The sequence below is a fragment of the Danaus plexippus genome (genome assembly GCF_018135715.1).
Source record: "Danaus plexippus chromosome 9 unlocalized genomic scaffold, MEX_DaPlex mxdp_24, whole genome shotgun sequence".
In the NCBI taxonomy this organism is placed as follows: domain Eukaryota; kingdom Metazoa; phylum Arthropoda; class Insecta; order Lepidoptera; family Nymphalidae; genus Danaus; species Danaus plexippus.
This window is the reverse complement of record NW_026869847.1, coordinates 2,768,740-2,785,940: the sequence shown is the minus strand read 5'-3', so window position 1 is coordinate 2,785,940 and position 17,201 is coordinate 2,768,740. Positions and strand designations below refer to the sequence as shown.

Sequence of the window (17,201 nt, the reverse complement as noted above, 5' to 3'; positions counted from 1 at the left end):
TAACCTCTTAAGACTTACACATGAGCGAACAGGAATTATATGTATGTTATTGTAAGACAGACAGCACGCGAGACAATATCTAAAAATAGACGCGACGTAAGCAGTGAATCAGCTGATACAAAGTGCATGACTTAGGTCAATCTGACAATGTAGCTATTCAGAACCAGCCCTTATGATCTTTTTATGGGAATTGAGATTACGGATCATTCATAAAACTATATTATTCAATACATACGATTTGAAAATCTTAGTCATCATTTCAGAATGTGTAAGTTAGGGTAAGTCTACACGAGTGTTTGTTTGTAATGAACTACACGTATATCCATAGTTTATGCCAAATGAAGAGAAAATGTATTGTAAAAATTGGTTAATTTTATAATCTATAAACCTTGTAAATTTTGAAGAACCGTGCTTGCTTTAATTAAAACTAAACGCAAATGTCCTTCTAATCATAAATTCCGTTATTTGAAGAGAAATTTTGTCATTGATTGACATATTCGAATATATGAAGAATTACAGTAAATGCAAAAAAGTTGCTTCACTTTATTTTATTTTGATATTAAATTCTATGTGGGGAAGCTCATTTCAAGAAATCTCTTTAATAATATTTTTTTTGTATGACCTTAATGAGGCTACAAATGATTTGGTCAAAAAAAACATATGACTGGATATTTTTAGCTTGTAGAACGTAATTCTGAACAGATATTTCGACGTTCATGAAAAAAATATTGAAAAATTCAACAAAACGTGTTTATATATGAGTATTTTTTTTTTAAATCTGGCATCAAAATCTTAAATAGTCAATATACAAATTCATGTGTAAATTAAATGATAAATATAATCATTGAAAATTAAACAATCATGTATCTTATCAAAGTTACATATTTACATTTTTTTTATCATGACTAGAATAAAATTAAGTCATGGTGTGTAATCGGCTTTATAATAAAAAGAACAAATTCAATATTTACTGCTTGAAATAAACAACATTCAAAATAATTTCACATATTAATAAGATACAGTGTAACAATCATTTATACATACACTTAAATCATCCTGTACAAATACTAATAAGTATAAATAAATGACTTATTCCAGTTTTTAAATTTTATATTTATCGTGAAATGCTCAGGCAGAATTTACAGAGTTTACAGAGATCGATGATGCAAGGATGACGGATGTTTGTGAGTCAACGAAGGCCGCGTACCGGAAACACGTCGTCAGCTGATAAGTATATCAGCACTTGTTAAATAAAAGACTATAGGCAGTTGATATAAGTCGTGCTTAAGCGCTGGAAGAAAATGTGTACCTACAACATTCGAGCGGCTTAAATCGCTGGAAATTCATTGTTAAACCCTAACGAATAAAATTTCGCAATAAAAACGGTACCATGAAACCTTTTAGATTTCGAGTTTAATTGTCATCCACTTGGAAACGTTTAAATTAAAATCGATGGAACTTGTTCTTTTAGAGTTTATTGCATAGATACGGTTTAGCCCACGGTTTTATCTGCACAAATGATATATGATATGATGAGAGCTATGTAAAAATGTATGATTCAATAAACGAATCGCCTTTGTATGTAAATTTCATAGGACACAAGTAAACAAAACACATTGTAATTTTAAAAAATGCACGTTTATTTTTTAACATCAGCACACAGCATTGAGCCAGAACAAATAATGAAACCTATTTATCTGAAACGGTAATTTGAGTTGTTTGACATATGACATTTAATTAACTTGGTTGACCCCCACTGACGTAATAAATACGATATTTCAATAGATCGCCTACAACGATAGATAGTAATTTTGAAAATGAAATTATTTAACGATAGAAAAAAATATATTTTTATGTACAAAGATTCTATTTAAATTCAAAACAGTCGGATAAAATACTAATCAAATCCGAGAAATATGATGCAATCACAAAAAGAAACGGTAAATCACGTACAATGAGAGAAAACGTTGTAACAATGCTATAAGCCTTGAAAAGTTTCACAGTTTAGACCTTAGATGGGCAGTGGGGCCGGATTTAGGAAAGGAGAAGGGAAATCACGCTTCAATGGGACATTGTTATTTCAGATGGTAATTTCGATTGTACCGAAGATTACTCCATTAGACTTAAGGGTAATCATTTAAGTTAAAGAAGATTATTTAAGTAAATATAATTTATATAATAAAATCTGATTTATAATATCCGATTTCGCTACTAAATTACTCTTTCGATCTTTTCTTTTTATAAGAAAAATAAACGTCACACAAATTTTACATTGTGATGAGTTTTCGCTCATGAAATTGGAGTTACACAACCATTATTTGATCGGTTGATACCATATAAATTCATCTATAATAGGACAATGCAATCCCACGTCTATAGAACGCCTAGTCGCGCGATCCCTTAGTCCTTAAGTCGGACCTTTCCAATTTCAAGAATTACTCCACCACCTTTAAATATAACTTTCTACATGAAAAGGAAATCCTATTAATTCAAACTAATTAGAATCTTGATTTAAACTGGAGGCATACAAGAATTTACAAGAATTTATTTTTAAAATTTCAGAAATGTATTTGTAGAACTTGGTCTTATATATCTTTTATCATAAGATATTTTTAGTCTGTGGCATTAGTTTTCTAAGAAAGTTTTTCTTCTTACAAATGTATCAAAGTAATGTTTATTGAGACATATAATAAGAATTTAAATACAGGAAAATTATAAAACATATGTGTAGTAATAAAGGCAAAGATATTATTCTATAAGTTTTCCTCACTTATTTCTTTCCTTTGTTTCTCTTAAACAACTTCATAACATATTTTAAAATAACATCTGCCTCATGTTTCTGTTATAATTAATGAATAAATAAGAAATGTATATAAATGAAAACTGAAAAATATATAATTTTAATTTAATTATTAACATTCAAATCATTTCTCAACCACACCATACCAGATAGACATGTATCCAATCAAATTGCATATATTTACTGTTACTACAAAACATAAATTATGAAACTTGCCAACATAAAAATTAGGTTTATGCAATGGCAACATTATTTTAAAATTTCAAAATAATCCTATGGCAAAAAGAATGAAAAAGTATCAAATATGTTTTTTATTGCAACAACAGATTCGATATTAATCATTATTATATGAAAGCTGCATTGACCTGGCTAATTTTGAAAACCACATTCTCATCAGATAAATAAAATTCAATCAATCATATTGAACACAACTTTGAATGAAAAAAGTTACAATAATTTATAATCTTTTATATTAGGTAAGATATTAACTATTTCATTATGAAAAGACATTTTTTATATATTAAAATTCTTATTGCAGAATTAATGATGTACTTAGGATTCTATGGTTTCTATGAGTGTCTATTTTTATATCGTAACGAGTTGTCATAGATAAAAATATAAAGGATTAATAGAATAAATACATTAGTGTATTATGTTCATAATGACTTATAATAACTTGTAATTTTAAAGTCTATAGCATTATAACATAAATTGCTAAAACTATTGGAAATATATTAATGAATTTTTTTTTTTTATGTATTGTTACTTTTATACTTAACACAAGTGTTAAGCAAATATTTTAAATGATACATAAATAAAGTTTTATATTTTCTTTTAATGAAATAGTCTCTTAAAAGGTTCCATTCATCTTGATAATTACATAATATATATTTTTATCAATTTATTAAAAAAAGTTTAATAAAATGGAATCCTTTAATATACCATTTTAATTTTATATATAATGATCACAACATTTTGGTTTTATATATGATATCAGACAATTTGCATGTTCACCCACATAAATAGGAATGACTAATAGATAAAAATTATCAAAAAAATATGAATGCTCTGAAAAGTTGTTATAAAATTTTTATAAGAACTTATCATGTATTATTGTGATTTAAAATAATTTTAAGTAATAACTTTGAAAAATCTAGCAAGATAACATAATAATATACCTAAGATAAGCTTTCTGCCTTGAATTAAAAACAATGAATGCAACAAATTGTCTCGCTTCAATGACAGACGGCAGACCTAAAACTCATTAAGAAGAGTTGCGGGTGGGGCGATCTAGAAATGAAATTTTACTAGCATCCCGTAGGAACAAAAGTTAGTAAACTAGAAGACTGGCAGAAGTCACGGGAATATAACATGGGCATTGGTATACTCCAACTTCTTTGTGGATTCGAGGTCATGCAAAACCAGTAGTTATATTAGGACATGGAGAATTATAGGGAGGCTTACCGCTTGGAGCGCCGCTAACCTGTCCTTCGTCATCCTTAATAGAAAATCACACACCAAATAAACGTTTTATCTTATTACACAATCCCATTCACAGATATTTTTCTAACAAACGTCACTATACTAAAGGACACGAACACTAGTTCACTTCACTCAAAAAATCGATACAACGAACGAACGAAACTTCCATCCGTCAGTCTGATAAAGACAGATATCAAAAAGTTGTAGATGGCGTGTACATCGCTAAATACATGACGTCATAAAAGGCGCGGTCGGTAAAACAGTGCTCAAATATATCATATTCAGTACTTTATCAAACTATTAATATTTTTCAACTTTAAATAGTAAACTCAACACATAAAACTAAATAAATTAATATATTATATTTTACAAAATAGTATTGGTTTGGAATACATTATATTTTTTTCATTTCATACTTTTCTTAAGTTTTTGTTTTGACTAGTGCAGTCATTGCGCCTGTGGATGTCAGTGAATTCTTCCGTTTAGTCAAGTGACGCCATTGTGAGCCGTAACGACTTTTAAGAGCACCGAGTTTAATCTCGAATTTTTTAAATAATCTTGGTAAATTGTGTTTTTATATGAAGTGGTGATATTCTATGGTTAATGGGCTTGCTGTTTTGCATTATATTTTTTTTCAAACTTATGTAATTCAACTGTAAAATTTGTTGAACTTCGGTACCGTTGAGCTAAATTCCTGTGAGGATAGTTGGGCGCCATTCGTCCCAAAACTTAAACAAATTTAACTTGTCAGGGCTAAAAGTTTTTGTTATAATCGCTTGTACTTCTATTAAACATACTTATTGTTTACAAATACATTGGAAAGTTTTATCCAGTAAATTGTAAATTAAAATATGTACTCATGCGGTGCGTCACAGCCGAATTCTAATTAAAGTTTATTTCTTTTCAGAATTCTACAAAAAGTATAATAAAACTACTAAAATGGCAGATGATATGCCCACATTCAAATGTGTCTTAGTCGGTGACGGTGGTACTGGCAAAACCACATTCGTTAAAAGGCACTTGACTGGAGAGTTCGAGAAAAGATACGTCGCTACGCTCGGAGTAGAGGTACATCCACTAGTGTTCCATACAAACCGTGGCCCTATTAGATTTAACGTGTGGGACACAGCGGGTCAGGAAAAATTCGGAGGTCTTCGTGATGGTTATTATATTCAAGGTCAATGTGCCATCATCATGTTCGATGTAACCTCTCGTGTGACGTACAAAAATGTTCCTAACTGGCACAGAGATTTGGTGAGGGTTTGCGAAGGTATCCCGATAGTGCTTTGTGGTAACAAAGTTGATATCAAGGACAGAAAAGTTAAAGCAAAAACTATTGTCTTTCATCGGAAAAAGAATCTTCAGGTAATAATTTTTTGATATCAAGAAGTTATCCCTTAGTATCTTATGTTTTGGAGTATTAAAACTTATTATATACATAGTATACTAATGAAATGTATATTTTCAGTACTATGACATTTCCGCCAAGTCCAATTACAACTTTGAGAAACCGTTCTTGTGGTTAGCGAGAAAGTTGATTGGTGATGGAAACCTCGAGTTTGTTGCCATGCCTGCACTCGTTCCCCCAGAAGTCACTATGGATCCCCAATGGCAGAACCAAATCGAAAAGGATCTTAAAGAAGCCCAAGATACAGCTTTACCTGAAGAAGATGAAGACTTGTAAATATAAAACTAATAAATTCCCAGTGCCCTCTAATGTGATAAGCATGCTTAGCTTACATGGAGTTTTCAATATTTTTCATTCCATTAGATTGCGATTGGTTCATAAGTGCAGTATATTTTTGTATCAAAAAAGAAGTCATTCGCTTTAATCAGTGTATGTTCAGTCATAGCTATTCGAATTACACAGTTGAAATTTTTTGTAAGAAAATTCACAAACAATTTTCTAGTTTAACATGAAATTGAGGATGTATGCTCACAAGACTGCATCTTTCATGCAGCATCTGTTAATATTTTATTTCAATCTATTTAAGTATTATTAATGTAAACATAGGTGTCATGCTACAATAACAAGCCACTGAGTTTGTTTTAACAAAAGTAACAAAATATGCTTTGATAATGTAATCCCATAGAACAAAAGTTGTTTACTTTTGGTCCACTAAGCATTGTTATTTATCATTAGGTAGCCTCATCTGATACTTAAGGACTGACAATATTTCACTCTAAAATTATGGTGATACTTTTTGAATAAAGTTAAAAATAAAAATGTGTTTTATGTTCAACTTCCCCCAATTCATGTTGCTACTTATTTCAACTTGCATTACCAGCACTTTAGACCATGTATTTACTTAAAATTTCCTCTACTTGTAATAATCATTCAATATATACATGGACTGTAAAATAATAATGTTTAGTAGAATAGTTACAAAAAAAAATTGTCATTTGTATAACATATTTAAAACATGAAGCTTCTATTCTATTAATATTAAACAACTTCAGAGCTAAATAGTTACACTCCTTAAGGCTTTAATTTAAAAAAAAAACTCATTATAAGAATAAAGGACTGATGAAGGAGACTAATGATTTTTATAGCCATTGTGACTTAACCATTTCAATAAAAACCTCAATGAATTAAATGCTTATTTATTTTTTTTATTCCTTTTTAAATGTGTATAATATTACTACAACACTAATCTTAAATAATATCGATTCACTTCTTTGCAGCAGCCTTCTCTCTTGCTTTCTTTCCTTCCATAAGTTTCAGTCTGTCTTCTTCGGAGAGATTTTTGTTCACTTTAGTAATAACACCAGTTCCTAGAGTTAAATCTCCAAGACGCAAAGTGAATCTTTGTCCCGGTTCACAGACCATAGGTTTCAACAATTTGAGTTGTAATCTGAAAAAATTTACAAATTAAGAAATTATGTACAAAAGAGTGATAATTTACATTTCAATACTTACGTGGCATCTTCTCCAGGCATAACCATCTCCTTATCAGGGACTGTAACTTGTGCAGCACAATCCCAAGTCATAGAAAACATTTGCAACTGGATAAATGATGTAAAGGGTTTTGAACGACCGCCTTCATCTTTGCTCAATATGTATACGGCTGCTTCCAAGCTGTCATGTGCTTTTACAGTTCCAGGCTTAGCCATTACCATACCACGTTTGATCTGTTCCCTTTTGATTGATCTGACTAAAGCACCGAGTTGGTCACCAGCCTGTGCCTCTTCTAATGTTTTGTGGAACATCTCTACACCAGTAACAGTTGTTTTCATTACTTTTCCATGACCAACTATTTCACATTCAGTTCCTTTCTTTAACAAACCTGTTAATATGGTATATAGATTAAAAAATTGGCTTCATCCCCAAAGCTATAAATTATTAAGAAGACTCCTGTACATTACCCCTGTATAAACGGCCAGTGACAACAGTTCCTCTACCAGGAATTGAGTGTACTGATTCAACAGGCAACAGGAATGGCTTGTCTAATTCCCTTACAGGGGTTGGGATAAATGAATCGACTTCTTGCAATAGTTTACTAATGGCTTCTGAACCAATTTCAGGTTTTTTGCCTTCCAATGCACATAGAGCAGAGCCTGAAAACAATGTTTTGTTTCATTATTTGCATAAAAGAGACTGCAGGTAATCATTTAATTACATATTTGTAAAACAAAAACCTTTGATGACTGGAACATTGTCTCCGTCATATCCCATTTCAGTCATGAGTTCACGAATCTCCATTTCTACTAATTCAACCATTTCCTGATCAGCAGCATCGACTTTGTTAATGAAAACAACTATATGTTGTATACCAATTTGCTTTGCCAATAACAAATGTTCCCTTGTTTGTGGCATGACTCCGTCTGTAGCAGCTACAACCAGAATTGCTCCATCCATCTGTGCTGTCCCAGTTATCATGTTCTGAAAAGAAACAGAAACAAGTTTAAAATTACGATTTTTATAAAAATCTGAAGAGAAAATATTAAATGAAAAATTCATTGATCCGAACAGGATTTGAACATGTCACCTCCAGTATATTGAATTACAGTTGCAAAAAAATTGTAATAATTTAAATTTATTGCAACATCAATAAATACAAACCTTAATGTAATCAGCGTGACCTGGACAATCAGTGTGTCCATAGTGCCGTGTCTCCGTTTGATATTCAACATGAGCTACATTGATGGTAATACCTCGAGCCTTCTCTTCAGGAGCATTGTCAATATCTGAGTACCCTTTCTTTTGAGCTAAATTAAGGTCAGCTAATACTGCAATGTTATAAAAAAGATTGTTTTTAATCTTAAAAATTTAAATTGACAAATAAGGTGTTAGAGAAAATGTATCCAAAATAACGTACCTTTGGTGATGGCTGCGGTGAGTGTTGTTTTCCCGTGGTCAACATGCCCAATAGTGCCTACATTACAATGAGGCTTGGTGCGTTCAAACACCACCTTCTCGGCATAGTTTCTACGAAGTACAATACTTAGAGGTGTTAGCGATGGTACACTTGTGCATCGTAAATGAGAACATTGGCTCTGTTTTAAAACTAATTTAAGAGCTGAAAGTTAAAACAATTTTAAGAAATCATACATTAAATAATAAGTAGACTTTTATTCTAAGTCTTTGAAGATAATACGGGGTCTTTACATAATACTGTAAGGTTAGTATTTTCATGATGCAAAAAAAAACCTTCCTAAAATTTACATAATTTCTAAATTCGGTCTATGAATTTACTAAAATTTATTGTAAATATATCATAAGACAGGAAATCTATTTTCTTACCGGGGTTAACCCAACTTTTAGCAAATGATATAGTCGCCATATCAAAGGCAAACCACACCAGCCGTTTGAAAGTGTATTCTATGTGAAATGTATAAATGCAAAGATATTAATAATTAACGTTTTTTGTTTCAATAAAAATCTCTAGCAAACCACACTGATATAAATATGGATTTTCAATTTTATGATAGTATCATAGACATTCTTTAATTTTTGTTCTCATTGTCTATGTTTCACGAATAAAGGCTGAGATAATTAAAAACTTGATTATGATTCATCAAAATAAAATATTTTTTATGAAGGAATTTTAGTCCCACCAATTTCAAACTAAAAGTAAGGTTTTGGTAAAAATATATGTAGTTATTAATCACTAAAACGTGACGAGGAAGATAATGAATAGGCTAATACATAATATAATTAAAATGATTAACTTCCTATGCTTCTTTTCAATACACTCACGTCGGTTTCTAGTTTATTTTCACTTGCGTGAAATTTATATTGTCTGTAAATTATAGGTGTAGGAAAAATTTATTACGGGTCATTAGTCTATTTTCTATATCAGTAAAGAAACTCATTATGAAAAGTAAATTCTGTACTATACCCCTTTTAATCTTAAATGATAAAATAAAAAAAAATATATAGATAGTTTATTTTATTTAAAAAAATTATATCAATCAATCTAACTAATGAATTCCTTTATATTTTAACAAATATGCTTTTCCTTTTTAACTTAAAATTAAAAATCAAAATCTTCACTGGCCGGAGATCGTTCTCGATTTTCACCAATTTGAGTGCTAGGTGTATTGATTTTTTTTTCGGTTTCCTTAACAATATTTGTTTTTGAACTTTCTGAATAGCAAAGAAAACCAAATTAAATTAAATAAAAATATGAAAGTTAGTTCAAAAGTACCAAAAAATAACAAAAAACATCTAAACGACAGAATATCTCACCATGTGTGACAGTTACATGAGTTGAATCAGATTTTTTCGTTTCTTGGATCAAAATAGAGGAATGTTTCTGAACTGAGCCGTCACATTTTTTCTTAGCGTCGTCTTCTTTAATTACTTTAGTATTTTTTGACAACGTAGAATATTTTTTTTTACTCGGTATAACGTTACTAATACTATCACTATCACTCTCAGACTCAGAGGAGTCGTCGAGCAAATCGATGTTATATTTTCTTTTGAATTGTTTTTGATATTTCTCTTTATATTTTTTCGTGACCGTTTTCGGTTTTAGGATAGGCCCTTTGTATCTGCATATAAAACTGTATTTTTTTAAGCGCCCCATCAGAGACAATGTTTCAGCATCATTAGCTTGTAATATAGCTGCCTCTAAGCGATTCCTGTATTTCTTGTTATTTGATGATAATTTTACAGTATTTTTTTGTTTACAATAAGGCTTCAGGTGCAGAGGATCTATCCAAGCTCTGGTTACTTCATATTGGTCGAAGAAAACCACGTTGTAGTGCGTCTTAAAATTATAATAAAAGTTGAAGTTACGTGATTTCTTTTTAATACTGTATATATGGTTGGTCTACTAACTGGTATATCAGAGAATCCATCCAGCCAGTAGAACTGTTCAGTATCTGGACAGTCGTCTACCATGGCCGGCCACCACGGCCAGCCGGGAATTCTGGCTAGAACTAACGATCCAGCAGAATATTCATTGTGAATTAAATCCTCTTCATCATGCAAGTGGATTGGAGATTCTGGTGCTGCGCAACTTGCTAGAGATTTGTCTATAATTTTTTTTTGCATCAGATAAATAAAATAGTATGAAATGTTAAAATGCTATACGCAGATTAAAATTCTTTCGTTTTGCCGTCGTTGGAGTCGAGATAAATTTAATACAAAATAACTACCAAATATTTCATAGCAAATATCATACAATTCAAACGTGTTCTTTATATTTTAAATAATACTACCAGAATTCATCCAACAAAACCACTTCTTTGGGAGTTCATATCTATCAAGGATGTCTGGTAAATATCTCCAGCGATCACATTCATCGCATTGCACCCAGAGACCTTTGGTCCGTTTGCTTTGAAGCCATATCAACTTTTGTAAGTGTGTTAGACCTCGCGACGGCTGACTAAGATGAAGTTCGTGTGTACTACAAGTAAAGACGAAAAGACATTGTGATGTTATTGTCTCTTAACTGAGAAATATTATTTCATTGCAATTGGTTTAGTTAGTGAATGAAAATAATTCGTAGACTGTTTTGAAATATTTTGTTACCTGCCAATTTGTAAATCAGGTTTCTCATTTGTTGCAACCGCTGTACTGTAGTCTTTTACGTTCTTTTGAGGTTTAGAATTGTCTTGTGTCTTAAAAATATATTTATATAAAATACGTATGTGACAACTTTTTAACTACATATTTAAAAAGATTTTAATAAAAGGAGATTTAAGCAACTAACGATATTACTTTAACATATAATGAACTTAATCGACACTCTCGATTTATCAATGTTAATATAAATTTCGAATATTATGTTATAATTTTTAGGAATATTAGCTCACCAGGGGTTGATTAGCTTCTTCTTGTGGTTCATGGGCCCTGCCTATTGCCAAGTTACAATTTTCTACATTTTCCATCGTGCCAACGAAATCTTCTTTAAATATAATAATTTGAAGAAGGGGAAAGAATCAATCTTACACCTCTAATTTCTTACTAAGTACTCCCGCCAAAATATATTTAACATTACCGCCTCATTTTAAAATTCGATTCATCGAGCGTCACTCTCATATATATTATTTTTTTATTCGTACATATTGTATTTTATATGTATATTAAAGGAAAAATATTCTTAATAAATTTTATTTAATTTAATATTAAAATTTAGTAAAAAACTTCAAACGATAAAATAATATATTGTATATAAAAATTATGCATGAAAATAATTAATTCAACACATTTGATGAATAAATAACCTGTAATATAAATAAAAAAATGTTAAGTCATGTAAATAACTTTTATCCAAAGAACATTTACAATATCTAGTTTTTAAAAAATAAACTATAAAAAAATATTACCGATAAAATATTATAGGTTTCAATAGTCTCTCTTTTAATATTTATTTTTAAAATTTTATAGGAAGTGCGCATTTTGTTTTATCTAAGAGGCTGCCGGCTGGTGAGCTGGTCGCCATATTGGTGGCGGATTGAAATAATTAGCTCTACTCTAAAATAGTCGTCGTAATCGACGAAAGGGGGTATTCAATACTCCCTTTTTGTGTTGAAGTTTTATTGTTTTTCGATTAACTTCTGTGTTACAAATAATTTCTGAGAAAAATACTATTTTTTCTTTGTTTTGAATTAAAAACATGGCTTTCTAAAATGTCGGCCCTGAACGTAAGATTTTCGTCTCCTTGCGGAGTATCCCGCTCAATTGTGGATGTTGGAAGAAACCAGAATGGACAAGAAATCTTCAAATCGTACTACTTTACAACAGTCGAGGGCATCAGCCATCGACTGTAAAAAAAACACGGGTAAGTATGTAAAGGTCAATCCAGATTCGACTAATGTCATTTTATACAATTACAATTTCAGATTGATTAATAATTTAATTATTTAATCTACTATTTTGATTACATTAGAAGAAAAAAAGTATAATTTTTCAACTTAAGGGTATATTTTCCCCTTGTTGATAAATACTGCACTTATTTATTTATAAGTTTTTTCTATAACCAAGTACAACTTTCTTAAATTTACTTTCTGCTTAGATTTCTTATGTAATTATTCTTATGCAGAACTAACCCATAAACCTTGGCCAAGAAATAATAAGAAACGTGAAGGACCAGGAGCTACTCTTAAAAATGACCCTTACCGGAAGAATGTTCAATCACAGAGAGGTAGAGGTCAAATGGATAAAAGACCATGTGCTCGTGGTACTACCAATTTCATTGTGGGTGGAACGCAGAACACCAGGTGTGTGGATTTAAAGGACTAAAACAATTTCCTAAGTTATTACATTACATTATTTCTATTGATGTTTGTTTTTTTTTATTATTTTCAGGCTAGAAGATGAAGAAGGACCTGAAATAGGTTCAGTGTTTATACCTGGGAGCAAAAAACAAAACTTGAACCATTTGCTTAACTTCAAGTACCCTTCAAGGAGCGGTACTGATATCAGAAGCGTAGCACCACGTCGGCAAGCCCAACATGTCTCTTATAGACATGAACATGACCTCTATCTGCGGGCTTAGTAAGATATTTTTTTTTATTTCATAAATTAGATTTTCTTTGTGTCATATTAAACAATACCCTGATTTTCTTGTGATGGAATACTTAATATTATTAAACATTAAGAATTTGTTGTACTGAAACCTATGGCAATTGAAATCATGATCTTTGTCATACATTTTGGGAAAATTTGTTACAAATTAAATCCTTTCTTAAGTATTAATGGATATTAAAAAAAAAAATATTGTATTGAAAAGCATTTTTTAAATGTTTATATTTCTGTCAACATATTGATGTTTACAATCAGCAGATATAAATAAATTGCTTATAAATACTTTGCCATATTATTGTATATATACATTTAACTGATTCCTTTATAGTTGCCAATTTGTGGTCAAGGAAGATGGTGACTATAAGGTGAATTTAATGGATCCTGACTTGCCTTTGAAGTGGGAACAAATTGAGGAAATTGTGAGTGTATATTGTGTTATGCTATTATATTATATAAGCATACTTTATTTCTTTCATGAATAATTTTACCTTAAATCTTTTTTCATATTCCAGATAGTGAGAAGCACTGGTAAATTGGAATGTCCTATATGTCTTGGTACACCTGTAGCCGGCCGCGTCGGTCACTGTGGTCATGTTTACTGCTGGGCTTGCATACTTCATTACAGCAGTACCCATGATAAACAACCCCCACCATGCCCAGTATGTGCTATGGGCCTGCAAGTTAGTGAAATGAAGCCAACTCATATGGTGCAGTGGGAACAGCCGGCTGAAGAGGTTAGTTCTTGTTTCTATTGATGGGATTAATACCGTAAACTGTATTTTATATTAGATTTGGTTGGTTAAGGTAGTGTGGTAAATGAAAGTTTTTGTATTCGTCTGTGATAATTAGCCGATATGAATATGTTAAATATAAGGAAGGCTTAGTACAACTTGGGTCAGTTCACAATAGTTTAATTAATGAAGATGTTGCAGATTCAAATCCTGCTTGTATTGAATTTTCCATTTTCTATTTAAATTTTAAATTTCTATAGGCAAATATGTTTAAAACTTATTGAGTTTATCAAAGCTAAACATGGTGTAGGGAAAATAGTCTGATAAATAAGAGTGAAAATTTGTATTATAGCATAATAAATAACTTGTTATAGTATATTGAACTTTATATAGGTAAATATGCGTCTCGTGAGACGTCTTCGTGGCTCCACTGTCGTTGAAGCATCACCTCCCAGAGGACAAATGAAAGAGACCTCTGAAACACATATATTACCATTAAAAGATCTTCCCAACTATCCATTTGCTAAACTGTTCTCAGCATCAAAGCGAGAGGTAAACATTGGAAGCCAATAAAATTATATGTACTTAATAATTATTAGTCAACATAATATAATTATTTATGCTATAACTTTGTTTACATAATTCTATCCTATTAGGTTCTGGACATTCTGGAAAGAGACAGGAAACAGATTGAAATGCAAATACTAGCTGAGATTGACACTACAGAAATAATTTATCTGGAACAAGCTCTAGAAATGCTTAAATTGAAAGAGAAAAATATTTCCTTACAATATGAAGAACACAAAGACGATAACAGAAACGCTGCGCAATCTTCAGCGCCTGTGGTGTATGAAAAACAAACAGTCAATGAGACAAAACTGGATTGGTTTGATGTGACCGACGAGGGAGCCACATGCTTAACACCCATACAAGATAACATGGCCAACTTAGATATTAATGTGAAATCTGAATTAGACCCAGAAGCTGAGATATTTACATTAGACGTCAATGAAAACGCTGATACCGATTTTGCAAACACTGAATATATGACTGATGATCAATATATTAACAATGATTTGAAATCATTCGACAAAGAAAATCAAGCTAAATATTTTTATTTCTATCAAGGTATTTTTTTTATCATTTTCATTCTTTTTAACAGGCTTATGTTTATATTACATGTAAACTAACATCTTTTGGTCAATTTTTTTACCTGTTTTTTAAATTAATTAAATTAACCTGGTAAATAGTTTTATTTTATGATTATTGCTCATTATAAACAATCTTTATAGCTGAAGATGGGCAGCAAGTATTTCTCAACAGTCTCAATGTACGTATTCTGAACGCGTCTTGGGGTGTTCTGGCGGCCGCGCCCAACGTTATACGGGGCCGTGTTTTACATCGCGAAACCCTACCTCTATGTGAACAGGTATGACCAATACTAGTTTTAATTATATTAAATTGAACTCGTACAAATTTTAAATAAGCCAGTGATGAGACACCGTTTTTAAAATTGGCTTAAATTTAATAGCGCTGATACGAATTTTCAGACAAGGAAGCATATGCCCCACACAGCGCATTTGCCTCTGCATTGTTCATTTGATATTGTGGAACTTGATCTAAAACCACCTTTTGTGACACAGGAAGCTCTTTACAACTTTTCAGGTTTGTGTATTATAAGCACAAAATTGTTAGTCACCTCATTAGATGGGCGCCTATTGATTTATAGGTTATGTAAAAATGTTTACTTAAATGTTTGGTATTCACAGTTGAATTAGAAAAACGTGCACGACAGCGCGCCAAAAACCAACGCGATGAACGTCGTCGTGAACGGGCGTATCGACGAGCTATGGAGGGCCCCCCAAAACCAGATTTCTCATCTGAAGTGGTCTTCCCTCCAGCTGCGGCCAGTTACTACGGGAGTCCTCCGCAAAATGAATTCTTAAATTATGATCAGATATCTCCACCATCCACCTCACAAAACGATCAAGCAAGCCCGACTACTCATCTTACTTCACCATCGGGATTATCTTTTGCCAAAGTAAGTACAAAATGATGCAAAAAACATAATATTTAAAAATATCAATATTTGTATTATAAAAATACATTTGTAGTCAAAAAATACCACAGCTCATGACTCTTATTAAATGCTTTTATTTTGAAAATTAATTCAAGAATGCCGCTTGATATTTGTGATCAGATGGCCGGCGCTGGTGGAACATGGCGTGTCCGCAAGACGACTCCGCCTACACCGACGACTCCACCTCCCGAGGAATGCTCTGGACCACGGACTCTTGTGCTCAGCGATGCCATAGAGGCAGCCCTACTGGCCACCAGCCCCCAGACATCCGGCAAGAAGAAGAAAACTAAACAAAAAGTTCTATTCACCACTGGCATGCACCGCGCTGCTTAATGCTATTTTCGTGCCTATCATATGTAGAAGTCACATGTATTAACTTTTTGACATAGCCAATGTTCTGTTTTTAATTGTGCACTTGTCTGTGTTTTTTTTTTTTAACAAAATTAAGTAAAAGGAATATTGTATTAATTGTTGAAGTGTTACTAATGTTTGGACTGTAGTATAAATATATGTTTGACCTACAAGGTAACCATTTGTTCTAAAATACGTATGTCATTATTCATCTATATTTTAATAAAGCGAACATACTTTATTGTTGTTTTTATTAAATATTTATTATTATTAAGAACTAAGCCTACCCTCCCCGTCCCTTTTATATGAGATTATAATTCCTCTAAGTACTCCTAACCCTTTGATCTAAGACAAGTCATGAAGAAAGAAAAATTTAAGTGATGACTTTTTTATAGTAAAAAAACTTTGCAGTAGTTAGTTTGAAATCGACTTATTGTGATTCAGAAAATTCTTATGGTTCCTTAACAAACATTCGTATTAAGGATGGTTTGTGTATTGTTATAACCTTCATTAGAACCATAATATGAAAACGCTTATACATATATGAATTTAGTAGATATGCATGACCATGAAACCAGGTTTGGTTTGGTTTGGTGAGGGTGGTATTTCCCCGGTCGACCCAGTCCATGTTCGAGCTGCACTAACTTGACTACAGCTAGACTCTACCACCTTAAAGTTTCATTCGTTCTATTCCTTTTAAATATATACGATTAACATATATGGATGTGTAAGTTGAAACAATTCTACAATTTGAGTAAGCTATTAAAATTTGTGGGA

At 31.5% G+C, this 17,201-nt stretch overlaps 5 protein-coding genes across 9 annotated transcripts in view; 2 read left to right on the top strand and 3 right to left on the bottom strand.

Moving 5' to 3' along the window:
• Positions 1-4,486, bottom strand: part of LOC116767781 (syntaxin-1A) — a 36,321-nt gene extending 31,835 nt beyond the window's left edge. For 3 of the 5 annotated variants that reach the window (XM_032658262.2, XM_032658258.2, XM_032658261.2), the window contains exon 1: positions 4,265-4,485. In XM_032658262.2, coding sequence (XP_032514153.1) covers positions 4,265-4,297 — 33 coding nt within the window. In that variant the 5' untranslated portion in view covers positions 4,298-4,485. Of the gene's footprint in view, positions 1-4,264 lie in introns of all 5 variants that reach the window. The other 2 variants (XM_061527216.1, XM_032658259.2) reach the window with 2 other exon arrangements.
• Positions 4,487-4,689: 203 nt separating this feature from the next.
• On the top strand, positions 4,690-6,509 carry LOC116767556 (GTP-binding nuclear protein Ran). Its single transcript, XM_032657931.2, has 3 exons — positions 4,690-4,843; positions 5,190-5,647; positions 5,751-6,509. The coding sequence occupies exons 2-3, from the start codon at positions 5,222-5,224 to the stop codon at positions 5,964-5,966; spliced, it is 642 nt and encodes a 213-aa protein (XP_032513822.1). The 5' UTR covers positions 4,690-4,843; positions 5,190-5,221; the 3' UTR covers positions 5,967-6,509.
• A 361-nt stretch (positions 6,510-6,870) lies between these two features.
• LOC116767195 (elongation factor Tu) lies at positions 6,871-9,218 on the bottom strand. The gene is made up of 7 exons (XM_061527215.1): positions 9,027-9,218; positions 8,602-8,802; positions 8,346-8,512; positions 7,922-8,165; positions 7,649-7,840; positions 7,203-7,569; positions 6,871-7,137 (listed from the first exon to the last, which is right to left on the bottom strand). Exons 1-7 carry the CDS (start codon positions 9,064-9,066, stop codon positions 6,954-6,956), a joined length of 1,395 nt encoding a protein of 464 aa, XP_061383199.1. The 5' UTR covers positions 9,067-9,218; the 3' UTR covers positions 6,871-6,953.
• Positions 9,219-9,759: 541 nt separating this feature from the next.
• Positions 9,760-11,135, bottom strand: LOC116767281 (zinc finger CW-type PWWP domain protein 1-like; the record flags this gene model as incomplete). Its single annotated transcript, XM_032657539.2, has 4 exons — positions 9,760-9,872; positions 9,975-10,497; positions 10,569-10,765; positions 10,952-11,135. Coding segments are annotated over 4 exons (1,017 nt in total), but the record flags the coding sequence as incomplete, so codon positions are not given.
• Positions 11,136-12,131: 996 nt separating this feature from the next.
• Positions 12,132-16,665, top strand: LOC116767194 (E3 ubiquitin-protein ligase RNF10). Its single transcript, XM_032657403.2, has 11 exons — positions 12,132-12,516; positions 12,778-12,955; positions 13,044-13,232; positions 13,591-13,681; positions 13,775-13,996; positions 14,387-14,545; positions 14,650-15,121; positions 15,286-15,422; positions 15,544-15,658; positions 15,763-16,034; positions 16,194-16,665. The coding sequence occupies exons 1-11, from the start codon at positions 12,423-12,425 to the stop codon at positions 16,404-16,406; spliced, it is 2,142 nt and encodes a 713-aa protein (XP_032513294.1). The 5' UTR covers positions 12,132-12,422; the 3' UTR covers positions 16,407-16,665.
• Positions 16,666-17,201: the final 536 nt, after the last annotated feature.

What these genes read in the sequence shown, in the direction of transcription:
- LOC116767556 (XM_032657931.2), top strand. Translation starts at nt 5,222, where the DNA reads ATGGCAGATGATATGCCCACATTCAAATGTGTCTTAGTCGGTGACGGT. An exon ending in ATCGGAAAAAGAATCTTCAG is followed by an intron (nt 5,648 to 5,750) that starts GTAATAATTTTT and finishes GTATATTTTCAG; the next exon opens with TACTATGACATTTCCGCCAA.
- LOC116767195 (XM_061527215.1), bottom strand. Translation starts at nt 9,066, where the DNA reads ATGGCGACTATATCATTTGCTAAAAGTTGGGTTAACCCCG. An exon ending in TAAAAGTTGGGTTAACCCCG is followed by an intron (nt 8,803 to 9,026) that starts GTAAGAAAATAG and finishes TTTAACTTTCAG; the next exon opens with CTCTTAAATTAGTTTTAAAA. An exon ending in GTCACGCTGATTACATTAAG is followed by an intron (nt 8,166 to 8,345) that starts GTTTGTATTTAT and finishes GTTTCTTTTCAG; the next exon opens with AACATGATAACTGGGACAGC.
- LOC116767194 (XM_032657403.2), top strand. Translation starts at nt 12,423, where the DNA reads ATGTTGGAAGAAACCAGAATGGACAAGAAATCTTCAAATCGTACTACT. An exon ending in GACCTCTATCTGCGGGCTTA is followed by an intron (nt 13,233 to 13,590) that starts GTAAGATATTTT and finishes ATTCCTTTATAG; the next exon opens with TTGCCAATTTGTGGTCAAGG. An exon ending in GGGAACAGCCGGCTGAAGAG is followed by an intron (nt 13,997 to 14,386) that starts GTTAGTTCTTGT and finishes AACTTTATATAG; the next exon opens with GTAAATATGCGTCTCGTGAG.